Source organism: Moschus berezovskii, chromosome 1 (genome assembly GCF_049115385.1).
Source record: "Moschus berezovskii isolate FMDL1 chromosome 1, NW_MosBer_1.0, whole genome shotgun sequence".
NCBI lineage: Eukaryota > Metazoa > Chordata > Mammalia > Artiodactyla > Moschidae > Moschus > Moschus berezovskii.
The window spans coordinates 110,002,321-110,021,855 of record NC_142460.1 but is presented as its reverse complement, the minus strand read 5'-3'; the positions used below and the strand labels follow the sequence as shown (position 1 = coordinate 110,021,855).

General features: G+C 39.2%; 1 protein-coding gene across 1 annotated transcript in view; it reads right to left on the bottom strand.

The window, feature by feature from the left end:
• Positions 1-19,535, bottom strand: part of GNB4 (G protein subunit beta 4) — a 71,687-nt gene that overhangs the window by 27,321 nt on the left and 24,831 nt on the right. Inside the window, exon 2 of the mRNA XM_088838923.1 lies at positions 10,088-10,184. Within this exon, the coding sequence (XP_088695049.1) occupies positions 10,088-10,144 (57 nt within the window). The 5' untranslated portion in view covers positions 10,145-10,184. The remainder of the gene's footprint in view (positions 1-10,087; positions 10,185-19,535) is intronic.

Sequence of the window (19,535 nt, the reverse complement as noted above, 5' to 3'; positions counted from 1 at the left end):
AATTAACATGGACATTGTAAATCAACTATACCCCAATAATAAAATTAAAATAAAACTAAAAACAGACCCACCACGTGACTCAGCAATTCCATTCCTGAGTATTTATCCAAAAAAAAAAAAACAAAAAACCCTGAAAACACTACTTTAAAAAGATACACGTATCCCAATATTCATAGCATCATTCTTTATAATTGCCAAGATATGAAAACAATCTAAATGCTGACAACAGATGTGCATAAAGAAAATACACACACACATATATACATATAATGGAATACTACTCAGTCATAAAAGACAATGAAATTTTGCCAGTTGCAATAAAATGGATGGACTTGGATGGTATCATGCTAAGTGAAATAAGCCAGAGAAACACTGTATGATATCACTTATATGTGTAATCTAAAGAGTAAAACAAACTAGTGAATATAACAAAAAGGAAGACTTACAAATATAGAGAACAGATTAGCGGTTACTAGTGGGGAGAAGAGGTGGCAAGAATACACAGAACTGTACAAAACAGATCTTCACAACCCACATAATCACGATGGTGTGATCACTCACCCTAGAGCCAGAGATTCTGGAATGCAAAGTCAAGTGGGCCTTAGGAAGGATCACTATGAACAAAGCTAGTTGGAGGTGATGGAATTCCAGCTGAGCTATTTGAAATCTTAAAAGATGATGCTGTGAAAGTGCTACACTCAATATGCCAGCAAATTTGGAAAACTCAGCAGTGGTCACAAGACTGGAAAAGGTCAGTTTTCATTCCAACCCCAAAGAAAGGCCATGCCAAAGAATGCTCAGACTACCACACGATTGCACTCATCTCACACACTACTTAGTAAAGTCATGCTCAAAATTCTCCAAGCTAGGCTTCAACAGTACGTGAACCGTGAACTTCCAGCTGTTCAAGCAGGTTTTAGAAAAGGCAGAGGAACCAGAGATCAAACTGCCAACATCCGCTGGATCATTGAAAAAGCAAGAGAGTTCCAGAAAAACATCTATTTCTGCTTCACTGACTATGCCAAAGCCTTTGACTGTGTGGATCAGAACAAACTGTGGAAAATTCTTCAAGAGATGGGAATACCAGACAACCTGACCTGCCTCTTGAGAAATCTGTACGCAGGTCAGGAAGCAACAGTTAAAACTGGACATGGAACAACAGACTGGTTCCAAATAGGAAAAGGAGTACGTCAAGGCTGTATATTGTCACCCTGCTTATTTAACTTATATACAGAGTACATCATAAGAAATTCTGGGCTGGATGAAGCACAAGCTAGAATCAAGACTGCAGGCAGAAATATCAATAATCTCAGATATGCAGATGACACCACCCTTATGGCAGAAAGTGAAGAAGAACTAAAGAGCCTTGTGATGAAAGTGAAAGAGGAGAGTAAAAAAGTTAGCTTAAAGCTCAACATTTAGAAAACTAAGATCATGACATCCAGTCCCATCACTTCATGGCAAATAGATGCGGAAACAGTGGCAGACTTTAGTTTTGGGGACTCTAAAATCACTGCAGATGGTGACTGCAGCATGAAACTAAAAGACGCTTACTCCTTGGAAGCAAAGTTATGACCAACCTAGATAGTATATTAAAAAGCAGAGACATTACTATTTGCCAACAAAGGTCCATCAAGTCAAGGCTATGGATTTTCCAGTGGTCATGTATGAATGTGAGAGTTGGACTATAAAGAAAGCTGAGCACCAAAGAACTGACTCATTTGAAAAGACCCTGATGATGGGAAAGATTGAAGGCGGGAGGTGAAGGGGACGACAGAGGATGAGATGGTTGGATGGCATCACTGACTCTATGGATATGAGTTTGGGTAAACTCCAGGAGCTGGTGATGGACAGGAAGGCCTGTCACAAAGAGTCGGACACGACTGAGTGACTGAACTGAACTGAACTGAGTGGGGAGAAGAAAGGAGAGAGGGACAAGATACGTGCAGGAAATTAAGAGGTGTAAACTACTATGTATAAAATAAATAAGTTATAAGGATGCACTATACAACACAAGGAATAGAATATTTTATAATAATTATAAATAGAATATCACCTTTAAAATTTATGAACACTATACATCTGAAACAAAATACTGCACAACTACATCTCAAATAAAAAATATAACACTTCTTTAAAATATTTTCCAAGTATACTATATACAGATGCTATTAGAAATAAAATACTTTAGCTCTGACATGATAAAAAGATATGACATATCAGGAAAATAACTTTTTATATAGTAAGTCACATCTATATTTTTATATTAAAAGCAAATTCCCTACAGGTTATCAGGTATTTATGCTTAAGTATTATAGGGTAGCCTTTCAAAGAGACCTTAAATTTTTACACAAACTGAAAAGAATTATTAAAAAGAAGATAATGAAACAAAAATCAATGTAACAAAGTAAGTAAAAGCAAGCAAAGGACATGTTTAATAACCAATAAAATGTTTTAACAGAGAAGGAAATGGCAATCCACTCCAGTATTCTTGCCTGGAAAATTCCATGGATAGAGGAGCCTGGTAGGCTACAGTCCATGGGGTCACAAAGAGTTGGACACGACTGAGCGACATCACTTTCTTTTGGAGATGGAAATAGCAACCCACTCCAGTGTACTTGCCTGGAGAATCCCATGGACTGAGGAGCCTGGTGGGCTGCAGTCTATGGGGTTGCAAAGAGTCAGACACGACTAGGCAACTAACGTACACACACAAAAAATGTTTTAAATTAAGTTTATCAGTTAATAATAAATTTAGAATATTCATATACATGGGAAAGTGAAAGTCACTCAGTGTGTCCAACTCTTTGCGACCCCATGGACTATACAGTCCATGGAATTCTCCAGGCCAGAATACTGGAGTGGGTAGCCTTTCCCTTCTCCAGGGTATCTTCCCAACCCAGGGATCAAACCCAGGTCTCCCACATTGCAGGTGGATTCTTTTATCAGCTAAGCCACAAGGGAAGCCCAAGAATACTGGAGTGGGTAGTCTATCCCTTTCCAGCAGATCTTCCCCACCCAAGAATTGAACCAGGGTCTCCTGCATTGCAGGCAGATTCTTTACCAACTTACTTTATCAGGGAAGCCCCATATACATGGGAAGCACAATTCATTTTTCCGACTAGATTTGTTCCAAACATTTTCCCCTAAAGGTTAGGGTAGTATTGTCTTCAACTCTGTTTTTCCCCACTGTGCTTTGCAGGCACTATTTGTTGAATTAATGTCCCCAAAGGACAACTTGTTCCATTCATTCAGGGGAAAAATGTCAGCCATCGCCTGCAACAAAGGCTAAATGGATATACGATCTTTTTGGTGGCCTCTGACCTATTTATAAACACTTAGAATATTTCTATATAAGGGTGTTCGTAAGCAGTTACACAAACATATGATTTGATTCTCTCATTCTCAGTCTAATTGTGGGTTTAGAAACCTGATTCGGCAGGGAATAATTTAGCCCACTCTCCTACAATGAAAAGAACTTCCAGAAATGACAGTGATGGCCTGAACCATGTCCAAAAATGGTGCAGTTGAAGACCAAATTCTATAAAAAGAGCTCTCTGATTTTAACCTTTATGAAAATGAACTATCATTGTTTAGGTTATTTTTCTTAATTCAGTCATTCAATAAAAAATGTCTGTTGTACACTGTGTCAGGTACTACTCTAGGCACCATGGAAACTGCAGCAGACCAAAAATCCCTGCCCTCACAGAGCTAACCTTAATATTAACAACACAGCTAAAACACTGCAAGTGAACATTATTGAACTTAGTCTAATGAACAGTTATATTCACTATAAAACTGAATATAAGGGAATCATTTCCATAACAGCTGAATTTCTGACTGTCCACCTTAAGAAATGCAAGCTCTGATATTAACATCTTTGCGCAAAGTAAGAGAAAAGTGGTGCTTCTCACTCCAAATCAAACAAGCAGAAATTACAAAAGAAAATCTATGTTTTTTCTATTTAAAATGAATCATGGTTAATCAATGATACTCAAATATAAAACACAAAATTTTTTAATGAATCATGTATTGTACCAAATAGCATACATTTCTATTATGTACTATGTTTATCCGTTCCGTTCCGTTCCGTAGCTCAGTCGTGTCCGACTCTATGCGACCCCGTGGACTGTAGCCTACCAGGCTTATCCATCCACGGGATTCTCCAGGCAAGAATACTGGAGTGGGTTACCGTTTCCTTCTCCAGGGGATCTTCCCGACCCAGGGATCGAACCCGGGTCTCCCGCATTGGAGGCAGACGCTTTAACCTCTGAGCCACCAGGGAAGCCCACTATGTTTATACCTTAGTTAAATATACAGTTAAGTTATATTTCTGGAATTAGAGAAAAAAAGGAAAGAAGGAAGAAAGGATTTTTAATTACAGCATGACATTAAACTGAAAAGTATGTGGTATTTTACATATATGTGGTTACTTGAAATCATGTAAGATGATTCAGTGAGCTATATGCTCATGACATTCTACTTGGATGCTGATGAGATATAAAGATGATTAAGACACAGAATTTTCCAGTCAGACACATGTGGTGGAGGCAAACATGCACAAGGAACTATAATACAAAGCAAGCTGCAGTCAACCCTATAACACAAATCTAAAAAGCTGTACAAAGAACTGCCACTACTGGCATTGGTCTACGTCTTTCACGTACCATTTTGTTTCATCCTTCGTCATAAACCTATATAGCGGGCTTCAGTATTCATACTCTACAGCAAAGATACTGAGCATCAAAAAATCTGTAAATGTGTCCTGACCACAAAATAATTAAAAGACAGAATCCATGCACTTTTCCATCAGGCCATGCTGCCTTCCAGCAAAAGAAAAAGAAATACAAGTGGAGGACTTTGAGGTGGCTTTTAGAGGAAGACCAGGATTCAATGAAAAGAAGTCCCAGGAGCAAAATTAGAGCAGAGGAAGTATAATTCCAGGCAAAGTAAAAGATTTGGAAAAAAGCAACAAAGCAGAAAAGAGCAGTGCATGCTCAGGGAATGACAACAAATTCGCTTGGCTATAGCACAGGCTACAAAGCCACATATTAGACCCGGCTGGGAGGTAGGTCCATAGTGGTACCTATGGCACCAGTTCTGGAACCAAAATACACCTGGTTTGAGTCCTGGATCTACCACTTCAAAGTTATGTTACCTTCACAAGTTATTAATCTCACGGAGGCTCAGCTTCCTCAACTATGAAATGAAGTAGGACCATCTACCTTACAGGGTCGCTACGAGAACTAAATGAAATTGACACATGACCAAATAATTGGCCAAGCACTACAGACAAGAACATCACAAGAAATGAAAACTGCACGCTGACATCCATGATGAATATAGATTCAAAAATCCTCAACAAAATATTAACAAACCAAATTCAACAATACATCAAAAGGATCATATACCATGATCACATGGGATTTACTCAAGGGATGGAGGTATGGTTCAACACCCACAAATCAATGTGTTATAACTACATTAACAAAATGAAGGATAAATATCATACATTTATCTCAACACATGCAGAAAAAGCTTTTGACAAAATTCAATATCCATTTATGATTAAAAAAAACACCTCTCTACAAAGTGGACATAGATGGAATGTACCTCAACATGATAAATACGGCATATACAACACCATACATATATAACATCATACTCAATGGTGAAAAGCTTAAAGCTTTTCCTCTAAGATCAGGAGCAAGACACAGATGCCCACTCTTGCCACTTTGATTCAGCGTAGTATTGCAAGTCCAAACAGAAATAAAACAAAGGGCATTAAAACTTGATAGGAAGAAGTAAAACTATCACTACTTACAAATAACATGATATTACATACAGAAAACACTAAAAACTCAATCAAAAACTGAGAACTAATAAAGGAATTTGGTAAAGTTGCATATATAAAGATATATGTAAACATACAATTACACAGAAATATACAAAATAAGTATATAGAAATCTGCTGCATTTCTATACACTAATAATGAACTATCAGAAAGAGAAATTAAGAAAATAATCCCATTTAAAATTACATCAAACAGGATAAATCACCTAGAAATAAATTTATCCAAGAAGGTAAAAGACCTGTGGGCTTCCCAGAGGGTGCAATGGTAAAGAATCTGCCTGCTAATGCAGGAGGCACAGGAGATACAAGAGATGCAGGTTCGATCCCTGTGTCAGGAAGATCCCCTGGAGCAGGAAATGGCAACTCACTTCAGTATTCTTGCCTGGGAAATCCCATGGACAGAGGAACCTGGCAGGTTACAGTTCATGGGGTCACAAAGAGTCAGACACGACTGAGAGCCTGAGCACACAAAAGACCTGTACACCAAAAACTAAGACACTGGTGAAAGAAACTGAAGATGACACAGATAAATGAAAAGGTATTCTGTACTCAATGGACTGGAAGAATATTGTTAAAATGTCCATACTACCCAAAACAATCTAGATTCAATGCAATCCCTATCAAAATCCCAACATCATTTTTCAAAGAAACAGAACAAATAATCCTAAGATTTGTATAAAACCAGAAAAGACCCCAAACAGCCAATGCAGTCTTGAGAAAGAACAAAGCTGGAGGAATCACATGCCGTGATTTCCATGCATTAACATATTACAAATCTATTTTAATGAAAATAATATGATACCGGCACAAAAACAGACACGTAGATCAATGGAACAGAATACGGAGAACAGAAACACACCCACACATCTATGATCAATTAATTTACAACTAAGGAGCCAAGAATATATAGTGGGGAAAAGACAATTTCTTCAGTAAGTGGTGTTGGGAAAACTGGACAGCTACATGCCAAAGAATGAAACTGGACCACTATCTTATACCATTTTCCCAAAAAAGACATATAGATGGGTAAACACATATGTGAAAACTTGCTCAAATCACTGATCATCAGGGAAATGAAAATGAAAACCACAATGAGATAGCATCTCATGTCTGTCAGAATGGCTATCATCAAAAAAGAGGGCAAGGACTTCCCTAGTGGTCCAGAGGTTAAGACTTTGTGCTTCCAATGTAGGGGGCATGGGTTCTATCCCTGACTAGGGAACTAAAAGCCCACATGCTGCATAGTGCAGCCAAAAGTTAAAAAAATAAAACAAAAAAAAACTTTTAAGAGAGACAGAATACCAAGTGTCGATGAGGATGCGGAGAAAAGGGAAACCTGAGCGCAGTTAGTGGGAATGTAAATTGGTGCAGCCACTATGGAAAATAGTATATTAGTATATAGGTTCCTCAGAAAGTTATAAAAAGAACTACCATATTATCTAGCAGTTCCACTTCTAGGTATTTATCTAAAGAAAATAAAAACCTTAACTTAAAAAGATATACGCACCCCCATGTTCACTACAGGATTATTTATAATAATCAACATATAGAAACAACCAAATATCTTGACAGATGAAAGGACACACACACACAAACACAGTGGAATGTTACTCAGCCATAAAAAAGAATATCTTGCCACCTGTGCTGACAACATGGATGGACCTTGAGGGCATTACACTAAAAGAGAAATATGTCAGATAGAGAAAGACAAATACCAAACAATCTCACATGCTCAAACAAACATAAAAACACCCATGCTTATAGATAACAGAGAACAGAACTTTTTAAATGAGATGGCCACATGAGCAATGTGCTTGGCCAGTCACTCATTCCTGCTCAGTATCTGGAACAAGTGAGATAAAGAGACGCTGGAGAATCCATTTGATGGTGGCAGCAACATCTAACTCAGAGATTAGCCTATGAAGCCTTCTCTGATCATCCCACACAAAATAAATCCCCCTTTGACAGCTTTGTTTAGACACCTAAGATATCCACTCAGAGTTCTCATTCACATCTAAATCATTCCTGAATTCCTGGGAATAAGACTGGTTGCTCCTTGGAAGGAAAGTTATGACCAACCTAGACAGCATATTAAAAACTAGAAACATCACTTTGCCAACAAAGGTCCATCTCGTCAAGGCTATGGTTTTTCCAGTAGTCATGTACGGATGTGAGAGTTGGACTATAAAGAAAGCTGAGCACCAAAGAATTGATGCTTTTGAACTGTGGTGTTGGAGAAGACTCTTGAGTGTCCCCTGGACTGCAAGGAGATCCAACCAGTCCATCTTAAAGAAGATCAGTCCTGAGTGTACATTGGAAGGACTCACGTTGAAGCTGAAACTCCAATACGTTGGCCACGTGATGCAAAGAACTGACTCATTGGAAAAGACTCTGATGCTGGGAAAGATTGAAGGCGGGAGGAGACGGGGACAACAGAGGATAAGATGGTTGGATGACATCACTGACTCAATGGACATGAGTTTGGGTTAACTCCTGGAGTTGGTGATACACAGGGAGGCCTGGCGTCCTGCGCTCCACAGGGTCGCAAAGAGTTGGACATGACTGAGCAACTGAACTGAACTGAAGACTGGTTATAGTTTTAATCCACTCATATCAACATTTTTCTGCTGACAGTTCTTTACCCACCCCTTGTTTTTCCTACTTCCTTCCTCTCCTTCCCGTAATACCTCTGCATAGATTCTATAATTGTTCCTTTTTTTTTTCTAATCTTCACTTTTAAATTAGGTAAGTATTTTGAAATTACTGCTACAAAAGATTCATCTCTCTCATATTGGAGGATCACAGCAGTGTTCCAAGTTACTAATAACTTGGATTCTTCCTGCTTCATAATGAGGTTCTTCATTTATAAGTTGTTTAACCCTTACTTTTCCCTGTGAAAAGAAGTAGGTAGCACCACACTACACACAATTTAGTCTCTCCTCTACGCTCCTCACCAAGAGGCTTCCTAAAAGATGGCATGTCTACAGCCTTTCATTTTTATCTCTGCCTTCCTTGCTGTTCCTCATTTCAGAGAAGCATGTTTCCATTGTTGCAAAAGAATGATGTTGTCCCTGTGGGAATATAAGATTTACAGCCTCAGAATTCTCCTTTTAGAGACTGTCCATACCCTGATATTTGATGACTTTCCCCCATTATATTAGGGTCTGAAGTTCTAAGTGTTTTCATATTTTGTTAAAGATGAAGTTGTATTTGTTCCTCATGCTCTTCACTGTTTTGAGTTGATTTCCAAGAGTAAAGAAGACAGAGATGTCTTTATTATGCCACTGGACTCCCCAAGTGGCACAAGTGGTAAAGAACTTGCCAGACAATGCAGGGGACAAAAGAGACACGGGTTCGATCCCTGGGTTGGGAAGATCCCCTGGAGAAGGGAATGGCAACCCACTCCAGTATTCTTGCCTGGAGAATCCCAAGGACAGAGGAGCCTGAAGGGCTACAGTCCATGGGTTGCAAAGAGTTGGACACAACTAAAGGGACTTAGAAGCAGCATTATGCCACTAATTAATGTTTTTCTACAATCTAATGTTTTAGAGATTAATTTTCTAGTCTATTACAATATAATATCTGCCTCATTGTATTGTTGTTCAGTCTGTCCGACTCCTTGAGACCCCATGGACTGCAGCACACCAGGCTTCTCTGTCCTTTACCATCTCCCAGAGCTTGCTCAAACTCATGTCCATTGAGTTGATGATGCCATCCAACCATCTCATCTTCTGTCATCCCCTTCTCCTTCTGCCTTCAGTCTTTCCCAGCATCAGGGTCTCTTCTAACAAGTTAGCTCTTCGCATCAGGTGGCCAAAGTATTGGAGCGTCAGCTTCAGCATCAGTCCTTCCAATGAATATTCAGGGTTGATTTCCTTTAGGATTGACTGGTTGGAATCTCATTGCTGTCCAAGGGACTCTCAAGAGTCTTCTCCAACACCACAGTTCAAGAGCATCAATTCTGTGATTCCCGGTGTGTGAGTAGAAGAGGATGATGTCAGCAGGGATTACATGTACAATATTAACCTCTTAGGGACAGAGAGGTCACTGGTCCACATAGGTATTTGTTAGAAATGACTTTTGGAGTGCTCTTTAGAGGCATGATAAAAACAAATTGACCGTTTCTCATTCAAAAATTATTTAATATATGCAAACGAATATTCAAATTTTGATCATCACTAGTAGTTCATATAAGTGTTAATAAAATTTCAAAATGAAAAAGTTTGCTCTTACCTGGATCTGATTCCGTAGCTGCTCGGCTTCCTGCCTCAGTTGTTCCAGCTCACTCATCCTTGAATTTCCTCACAGTAGAAACTAACTAATGAAAGCCCTGTACAAAAGAGAAAGAGAAAGACTGAGTCACTTCTCCATTTACATATTAATCTACTTTTTAAATACTGACATATAATTGGTTCTTCTGAATCTCAAATGCAATCATTATTACTAGAACTTAAAATGGCTTAGTAAATACAGATCTAGATGATTTACTAAAGGATTTTACGAGGAAGGGGATGAAAGGATGGAAGAGACACCGTGAGTAGCAGTATTCAAGACTAAATTACAGACAATTAGTACTGGAACTGAGTCCAGTGAGAAATACTTTACAACAGTTCCAAAGGTACCAAGAAACATTCAGACATTCATCTAGGTCTGAATGTCCCAGATGCCTAAAAGGTACCTCAACTTACTTCAAAAGCGAACCCCACACCATCCTGAAGTCTTTCTCATCTCTGTATATGGCAATTCTGTTCTTTCAATTGTTTAAGCCAAAAACCTGGGAGTCATCCTTAACTTCTCTGTTCTGTTTCTTTTATATCCTACCTCTAATCCACCAGCAAATCATGTCAGGCATTCTTTCAAAAAACATCCAGGATTTGACCACCTCTGATTACCTCTACTCTGACCACCTTGGTCTAAGTCAACACTATTATTCACCGGGTCTCCTTCCTATCGCCCTTGCCCACTCTCCAGTCTATTCTAAACATAGCAAACCAGCGATCCTTTGAAAATACAAGTCACTCTTCTGCTTGAAATTCTACAATAGCTTTTCACTCCACTCAGCATAAAGTCTGTTTAACTTGACCTACAAAGCTTTACACTTCCCTGGTGGCTCAGCAGTAGAGAATCTGCCTGCAATGCAGGGGATGCAAGTTCAATCCCTGGGTCAGAAAGATTCCCTGGAGAAGGAAATGGCAACCTGCTCCAGTTTCCTTGCTTGGGAAATCCAGTGGACAGAGCAGCCTGGTGGAAGACAGTCCATGGGGTTACAAAGAGTTGGACACAACTTAGCGACTAGACAACATCAATGCAGAGTCTTACACAATCTGTTATACATCCCTCTAACATCATATCTCTGCTCCCTCTTCCCCCTCTCTCTCTGGTCCAGACGCTCAAAAGCCTTCTTAACATTAGAAAGCTTTCTTAGTGAACACACTAAGCAGGCTCCAGTTTCAGTCTCAGCACTTGCTCTTACCTCTGCATGGAAGCCTCTTGCCCCTGATATTTTCATTCGTTGCACCTTTACCTCAATTCAAATGTTCCTTCTCAGAACAACCTTCACTGATAGCACATATGCACCCAACTGGTCCCCTTTACCCCTTGTGTAAATCTAAGATGTACAACATGCTGATTTGATATTTATATATCTGCAATATGATCACCACCAAAGCATTAACACCTCTCATGCATCATATAATTACCATTTCTGTTTTATGGAGAGAATATTTGAGATCTAGTCTCTTAGGAGCTTTAAAGTACATAATACAGCATGGCTGACTGCAATCACTATGCTGTGCAGTAGATCTCCAGAACTTTCTCATCTTCCGGTTGCAGGTTGCACTTTCCTTCTCACTCAGGCTAGATTCCAGGTCCAGCACTTCACGGACAACTCTGCCAGCACCCTAGTCTCCCCTGCCCTTCTATCTGGTCACATTCAACAGACAAAAACCACACCTTCAACAAACCCAACGCCCTACTTTCTTTCAGTTAGCACTCAAACTACCAAACACTGATTGAAAATTCAAATGGGGGAAGGCACATTAGTTCTACTACAAGTTCATATAAACAAGCTATTTAGCTGGCTACTCTATGCAGCTTTTTACCCATTGCGTCTGCTCAGTATCAACAATTCTCATAATATAAGGGAAGAAGGAGCATCTTTAATGGAAGCTTAACAGAAGAAGGAGTTTCCTTCAGTAACAGAAGGAGCTTCCAAAATAAAAGGTCCTCCTCATGATAGAGGAGCTGAGTTTTCTGTCAGTTGGGTCAATTCTTCACCCTGATATTTAAATCCTATCTATCCCTATCTTTTTAGTAACCTCACACTTCTGATTATTCCTTTTCACCTAGTTCATGAACCTCTCGCTTTTCTCAATTGTTTTTGTCTATTTAGAAAAATTTCAAACACAGAAAGAGGTAGAGAAATTTGTATAATGGACATCCATAATGTCTACCATGAAGGTTTACAAATTATTAATATTGTTACTATATTTGTTCCAACTTTTGTTCCTTTTGCTGAAGTATTTTAAAGTCAATCACAGACATCAATGGATAAAGAAAATATGCTGCATTTATATAAAGGAATATTACTCAGCCAAAAAAAGAATAAAAGTAATGCCATTTGCAGCAACATGGATGGACCCAGAGATTATCATACCAAGTGAAATAAATAAGTCAGACAGAGAAAGACAAATATCATAAGATATCACTTATATATGGAATCTAAAATATGACACAAATAAACTTATCTATTAATACAAAACAAAAACAGACTTGCAGACAAGGAGAACAGACTTGTGGCTGCCAAAGGGGAGAGGGGTGGGTAGGATGGATTGGGAGTTAGGGATTAGCAGACACAAACTATATATGGATAAACAACAAGGTCCTACTATATAGCATAGGGAACTATATTCAATACCCTGTGATAAATTATAATGGGAAAGAATATGAAAAACAATATATACATTTGTGTATAACTGAATCACTGTGCTATATAGCACAAAGTAACACATTATAAATCAAATATAAATAAAATAATTTATACTTCCATAAATTTTTTAAAAAACAGACATCAAGCTACTTTAAAATATTTCAGTACACATTTCCAAAAATATCAGGACATTTTCCTACTAAACCATAATACCATTAACAAACCTCCTATATATCTAATAGCTAATACCCACTCTATTTTCAAATTTCCCCCATTATCACACCAAGGTCTTTTATATCAGAGTTGTTCAAATCAAGATCCAATTAAGGACTCTATAATACATTTAATTATATCTCTTAAATCTCTCCATCTAGAAGAATCCATCTCCTGCTTTCTTTTTTCTCTATGATAATAAGAGTTATTGGAGAGACCTATCCTGTAGAACATCTCACATTCTGTTTACTTCTTCATGGTGTCACTTCTCTATCCTCTGTAATATTTATGAATTGGAAGGAAGTTACATTTACAGGCTAGATGATATTCAAGCTCAATGTATTTGGCAAGAATACTCTTAGGTGAAACTAGACTTCATATTACAATACATCAGAATGAACTTAATGTTTATGTTGCTATTAGTGAAGCTACGATTGATCAGTGTATTCAGGTATTGAAAGCTAGTGTGTCTACTGTAAAGTTATATATCCTCATTTTCATTCAACAAACAACCTATGGGGAGCATTTCACTTTCAACTCCATCCTTTCCATTAGGAGTCACACACTCAAGTCTCTCCCTTTAAGAAAAAAAAGAAAAAACTCCCTGATTCTATGTTTCACCATCACTTACAGACCTTTTTCTATATTTAAGGAACTTTCAGACTTGTCTTTACCTGACTCAATGTCTCATACAGAATTCTGAATTCTCAAGTCTCATGCCCAATGACTTCAGCTAAGTTTAAGCATAAGAAAATAAGGGGGCAATTATAAGGCAATGGACTTTCTGAGAAAATTTCCAAACAGCAAAATCAGAACCCTTGTGATGCTTGTCCCAGTGAAGGGTAGCAAAATATGCCACCCCAAAATATGCCTCTTGGGCAGGAGGATTATTTCGAGAAAAAACAGACACAAGAGCAACTCTGAAAACAATAGTAGAAGTTACCCCCTTTGAAATGGAAAGCAACACCTACGAAGGGAATCTCCAATTTTAAGGGTACGTCTAGGTGTCATAAGTGAGGGATGACTCCAAATGACAAGGAGAAGGCAAGGTCTTAAATCTGCACATCAAACCTTAACATTGGAGAAGGCAAGGTCTTAAATCTGCACATCAAACCTTACCCATGCTTTTCCTAGGAACCTCTCTCAAGACTGGTTTCCACCCCTAACCTCCCAAACTTCCTTCCGTCTTTAGCTGAAGATGGTATTTAAGCTGGTGGCTTGGGTACCTCAGGGAGTTACTCATTTTTTCCTGGGTACCTCACATTATACTTCTATGTTTTCCTCCTGTTCATCTTTTATTACAGGACATCTCAGCCAAGAGCTCAGAAAGGTAGAGTGAAAATTACTTTTCTTCTGCTAAACGACAACCACAAACTTTTCACGTCTGAAAAAATATCACAGCAGTCTTCCCTGCTTTTCAAGCCTGTTGCTAAAAACAAGAACTAACTTTTCACTCTTTAATGAAAACTTATTAGTGTTACTTGAAAACCGGGCTCACATCCTGGTGGGTGTTGCACCAAAAGACACAACCAACTTAAAAACTGGAAGGAAGGATTTACTACTTACAGCAGGTACAAAGAGCACAGGGGATCTTTGCCGAAGCAGTTATCTCCCCAGCAGCAAAACTAAGGCAGTTTTAAGCTAAGGGTTCATGCAGATTCATGAAGGGGCCTGACTGGTCTACAGAGACTGAACTTTAGTTGACTAAAGTCACAAGGGTCAGAAAAGGTCAATATTATCATCCCTTAGGTTCCAGTTGATCTCCAGCCCTTTGGGTTAATCTTCACCACTGAAACAAAACTGGGAGTCCTTACAACTGATATGTTATCTTTGCTATTGCTACTTCTCTTGCCTGACATTCTTTTGTTCCCATGATTTAGTCACTAAGTGTCTGACTCTTGTGACCGCATGGACTACACAGCCCTCCAGGCTTCTCTGTCCATGGAACCCTCCAGGCAAAAATACCAGAGTGGGTTGCCATTTTCCTTCCCCATTTGTTCCCTCAGATCATCAATTACTGAGACCTGTTCAAGAGCAAGGACTGCTGCCAGGTTTAGAGCACAAAATGGCTTAGATCAAAGGGGATTCTCTTCTATTAAGAAAGTCATGCCTGATTCTATTTCTCGGAGAGCCCCTACCTGATCCATTTATATTAGTTCTGTCACTAAAGAGGGAGAATATTTTGATTAAACAGACTTTCTGTTGATGTTTTCTTCTCACCTGACAACCGTCGTATTCCTGAGAATACACCTCCCCCCACAAAAAAACTACATCCAGAATAGACTAGTGGATTATAAACTACTTCCAGACAAGTCCAGGGGCTGATAAGAGTAAAAAGAGGCTGCTGCTGCTGCTGCTAAGTCACCTCAGTCGTGTCCGACTCTGTGCGACCCCATAGACGGCAGCCCACTAGGCTCCCCTGTCCCTGCTGCTGCTGCTGCTGCTAAGTCGCTTCAGTCATGTCCAACTCTGTGCGACCCCATAGACGGCAGCCGACCAGGCTCCGCCGTCCCTGGGATTCTCCAGGCAAGAACACTGGAGTGGCTTGCCATTTCCTTCTTCAATGTGTGAAAGTGAAAAGTGAAAGTGAAGTTGCTCAGTCGTGTCCGACTAGTATCGACCCCATGGACTGCAGCCCACCAGGCTCCTCTGTCCATGCGATTTTCTAGGCAAGAGTATTGGAGTGGCTTGCCATTGCCTTCTCCGCCCCTGTCCCTAGATGAAGCCTAATATGGTAAATCCTAAAAAATTACGCTTTGAAGGAGGAGGATCTCAAGAAGTGGCCAATCCGGTTATTGGAAATAGCTCCGTGGATATGCTGCTGCTACTGCTGCTGCTAAGTCACTTCAGTCGTGTCCGACTCTGTGTGACCCCATAGACGGCAGCCCACCAGGCTCCCCCGTCCCTGGGATTCTCCAGAGATATATGGCTACAAAAATTGTGAATTCTTGATGACAATATTGTTGCATGAGGTATAGTTTATTAAGTAGTTCCCTCAAACTATACACCTAATAGCATACTCAAAATCAGAGAAGCAAAGTCTCTATGGGTATTTATTTTGATTGGTAGAAAACAAAGTGATCAGACTACTTTCCTTCCTGCAGTCCTTTGCACCCACAATTATTAATAAAGGACAGAAATAAGGGAACTGGCAAAACATTTTATAAAGCACTGTGAATCCCATGTGGGGAAAAGAAAAATATGGAAAATAATGACAGGAGATGGAAAACCAGTCAGATAGTCACCCACTAATGAAAAAGTCTTCACTGGGTGTAGCCAGGCAGACTAACAGAAGAGAATTCCAGAAAAACATCTACTTCTGCTTCTGCTTCATTGACTACGCTAAAGACTTTGACTGTGTGGATCACGACAAACTGTGGAAAATTCTTCAAGAGATGGGAATACCAGACCGCCTTACCTGCCTCCTGAGAAATCTGTAGGCAGGTCAAGAAGCAACAGTTAGAACCAGACATGGAACAACGGACTGTTTCCAAATTGGGAAAGGAGTACGCCAAGGCTGTATTTTGTTACTTTGCTTATTTAACTTATATGCAGAGTACATCATGCAAAATGCTGGGCTGGATGAAACACAAGCTGGAATCAAGATTGCCAGGATAAATGTCAATAACCTCAGATATGCCGATGACACTACCCTTATGGCAGAAAGTGAAGAGGAACTAAAGAGCCTCATGATGAAGGTGAAAGAGAGTGAAACAGTTAGCTTAAAGCTCAACATTCAAAAAACAAAGATCATGGCATCCAGTCCCATCACTTCATGGCAAATAAATGGGGAAACAATGGAAATAGAGACAGACCTTATTTTCTTGGGCTCCAAAATCACTGCAGATGGTGACTGCAGCCATGAACTTTAAAGATGCTTGCTCCTTGGAAGAAAAGCTATGACCAACTTAGACAGCGTATTAAAAAAGCAGAGACATTACTTTGCCGACAAAGGTCCATCTAGTCAAAGTTAGTGGAAAGTTTTTCCACTAGTCATGTATGGATGTGAAAGTTGGACCATTAAAGCAGCTGAGCGCCGAAGAATTGATGCTTTTGAAATGTGGTGCTGGAGAAGAATCTTAAGAGTCCGTTGGACTGCAAGGAGAGCCAACCAGTCCATCCTAAAGGAAATCAGTCCTGAATATTCATTGGAAGGACTGATACTGAAGCTGAAGCTCCAATACTTTGGCCACCTGATGCAAAGAGCCAACTCATTAGAAAAGACCCTGATGCTGGGAAAGACTGAAGGCAGGAAGGAGAAAACAGAGGATGAGATGGTTGGATGGTATCACTGACTCAATGGCCATGAGTTTAAGCAAACTCCAGGAGATGGTGAAGGACAGGGAAGCCTGGCGTGCTGCAGTCCATGGGGTTTCAAAGAGTTGGACAGACTGAGTGACTGAATAACAACAACAAATAGATAAGGAAAAGTCTTATCTAAATATTTAAAATAATTTAAATCTAAAGTATTTAAAATAATCAAGATCCCAACCTGAGAAGGGAGTAAAACAAAAACATTCTCTCATAAGACTTTTCCTGAGTTACTGACCAAAAAAAAGAAGTGATTATAGACTGAAATTAAAGTATACCATCTCCACTGATCATAAATATAACAGAAAATTGAGTAGAGCTTCTCCTAAGGACTCAGACCTGGCAACTAACCCCAAAACTGAAGACAAAGAGGCATCAAACACACCACTTAAAAAAAAAAAAACAGCTCCCAAAATATGGAAGTAGAATCACCCTCTAGGCTTATTAAACAGTCTAACAGTCTGATGCATACACACACACACACACAGAGTTGATGTTGCCTGTAACAATTATCTTTATACACAAAAGCACAGAGGAGAGGAGGAAAGGTCAGCTACAAGAGCTAGCCTCTTCGGTTGTGTAAGTACAGTGTGTGCATGATGAGAAGAACTTACCCTCTACGCCAAACAGAAAGAAAAAAAAACAAAGACATAGATTGAGTGAGAAAGGACAATTGCAAGCTAAAATTTAACTAAAGGATTAGCATTGTAAAGAATTAACAAATAGAAATTTAGAGTTGGGAGACAGCAAGAGGGAGCTCTTGCACCCTGTGACATCACCAAGGAAAGATGCATTCTTCCCTCCCAGCAAGGACACAGCCAATGGAAAGCCATGGACTCTGTTTACTACAGCCTATTCAATTTCCTTTTCAACTCTATAAGAGTTCTCCTTTTCTTGCCCGGTGAGACTGGCACATGATTTGCCAAGGTTACACACCCTGAACTGCAATTCTCTACAATAAATCCAAAAAACTCATCTCATAGGGAAATATCTGGCAGTGAATCTGTTTTACGTCCACAGCACCTAGAATTTAAAAGCAATTCCTCCAAGCTAGTAATAAAAAAGACTGATGACCTAAAAGAAAAATGTGCAAAGATACAAATAGCAGATCACTGAAGGAAAACCAGTAGAAGCCAATATACAAATAGGAAGATACTCAACCTCAAGTTAACAGGGAAATGAAAATAAACAACTTCATACCTTTCAGATTAACAGAATTTTTTTCCCCCTCATCCAGGAGGTGGCAAAGCTGTGGGAAAATAACATATTCTGATGGAACAGCTCTTTGGGAAGCAATCTGGCAATATCTAACATATCACCTGGTGATGATATGTGTGCCTTTCAATCTGATGATTTAATTCCACTTCTGGGTAGATGAGCCCTAAAAAAAACTTAAGTACATATACTCATGTGCTCAAGAGCTGGATTTATCAGCATTACCTGTAATAGCAATAAAATACCTGCCAATAGGGAAATGGATAATTACACTGTTTTTACAGTGAATTATTACACTGCAGTAAAAATGAATGAGCTGTAGGTATATACAATATAAACAAATCTGAAAAATACTGCTAAGAGGAAAAAAACAAGTTCCAGAAGACACATACCAGCATAATACTTTTTACAAAATGCAAAAGCAATTAAAACTAAATAATACATTGTTTAGGAGTGTATACATACCCAAAAAAACTTTTTTGAAGCAAGAGAATGATAAAACAGGAGGAAGGAACACACAAGTAGTTGCAAGCAATTGTTATTTTACAAATTCATGAGTTGGGTATTTGCTTTACAGGTGTTTCTATATTATCAACAAACAAGCAAATATAAATACATAAAAGTGAATCATACACGGATCCATGAATATATTTACAATTAATACAACTCTTGGACAAGTTCAATCAAACAAGGAAGCCATTTGACTGAGGTGATTATAATATCTTAGCAGCCTGTCTGAAGAAAAAGAAAGTGAAGTTGTTCAGTTGTGTCCAACTCTTTGAGACCCCGTGGAGTGTAGCCTACCAGGCTCCTCCCTTCATTTTCCAGGCAAAAGTACTGGAGTGGGTTGCCATTTCCTTCTCCAGGGGATCTTCCCAACCCAGTGATTGAACCCGGTTCTCCCACATTGCAGGCAGACACTTTACCATCTGAGCCACCTGGGAAGCAGTCTGTGTAAGCAAACCAAAACCTAAGCCTATAAATGCCCATGGTTAAGAAATCAAAACCTAAGGA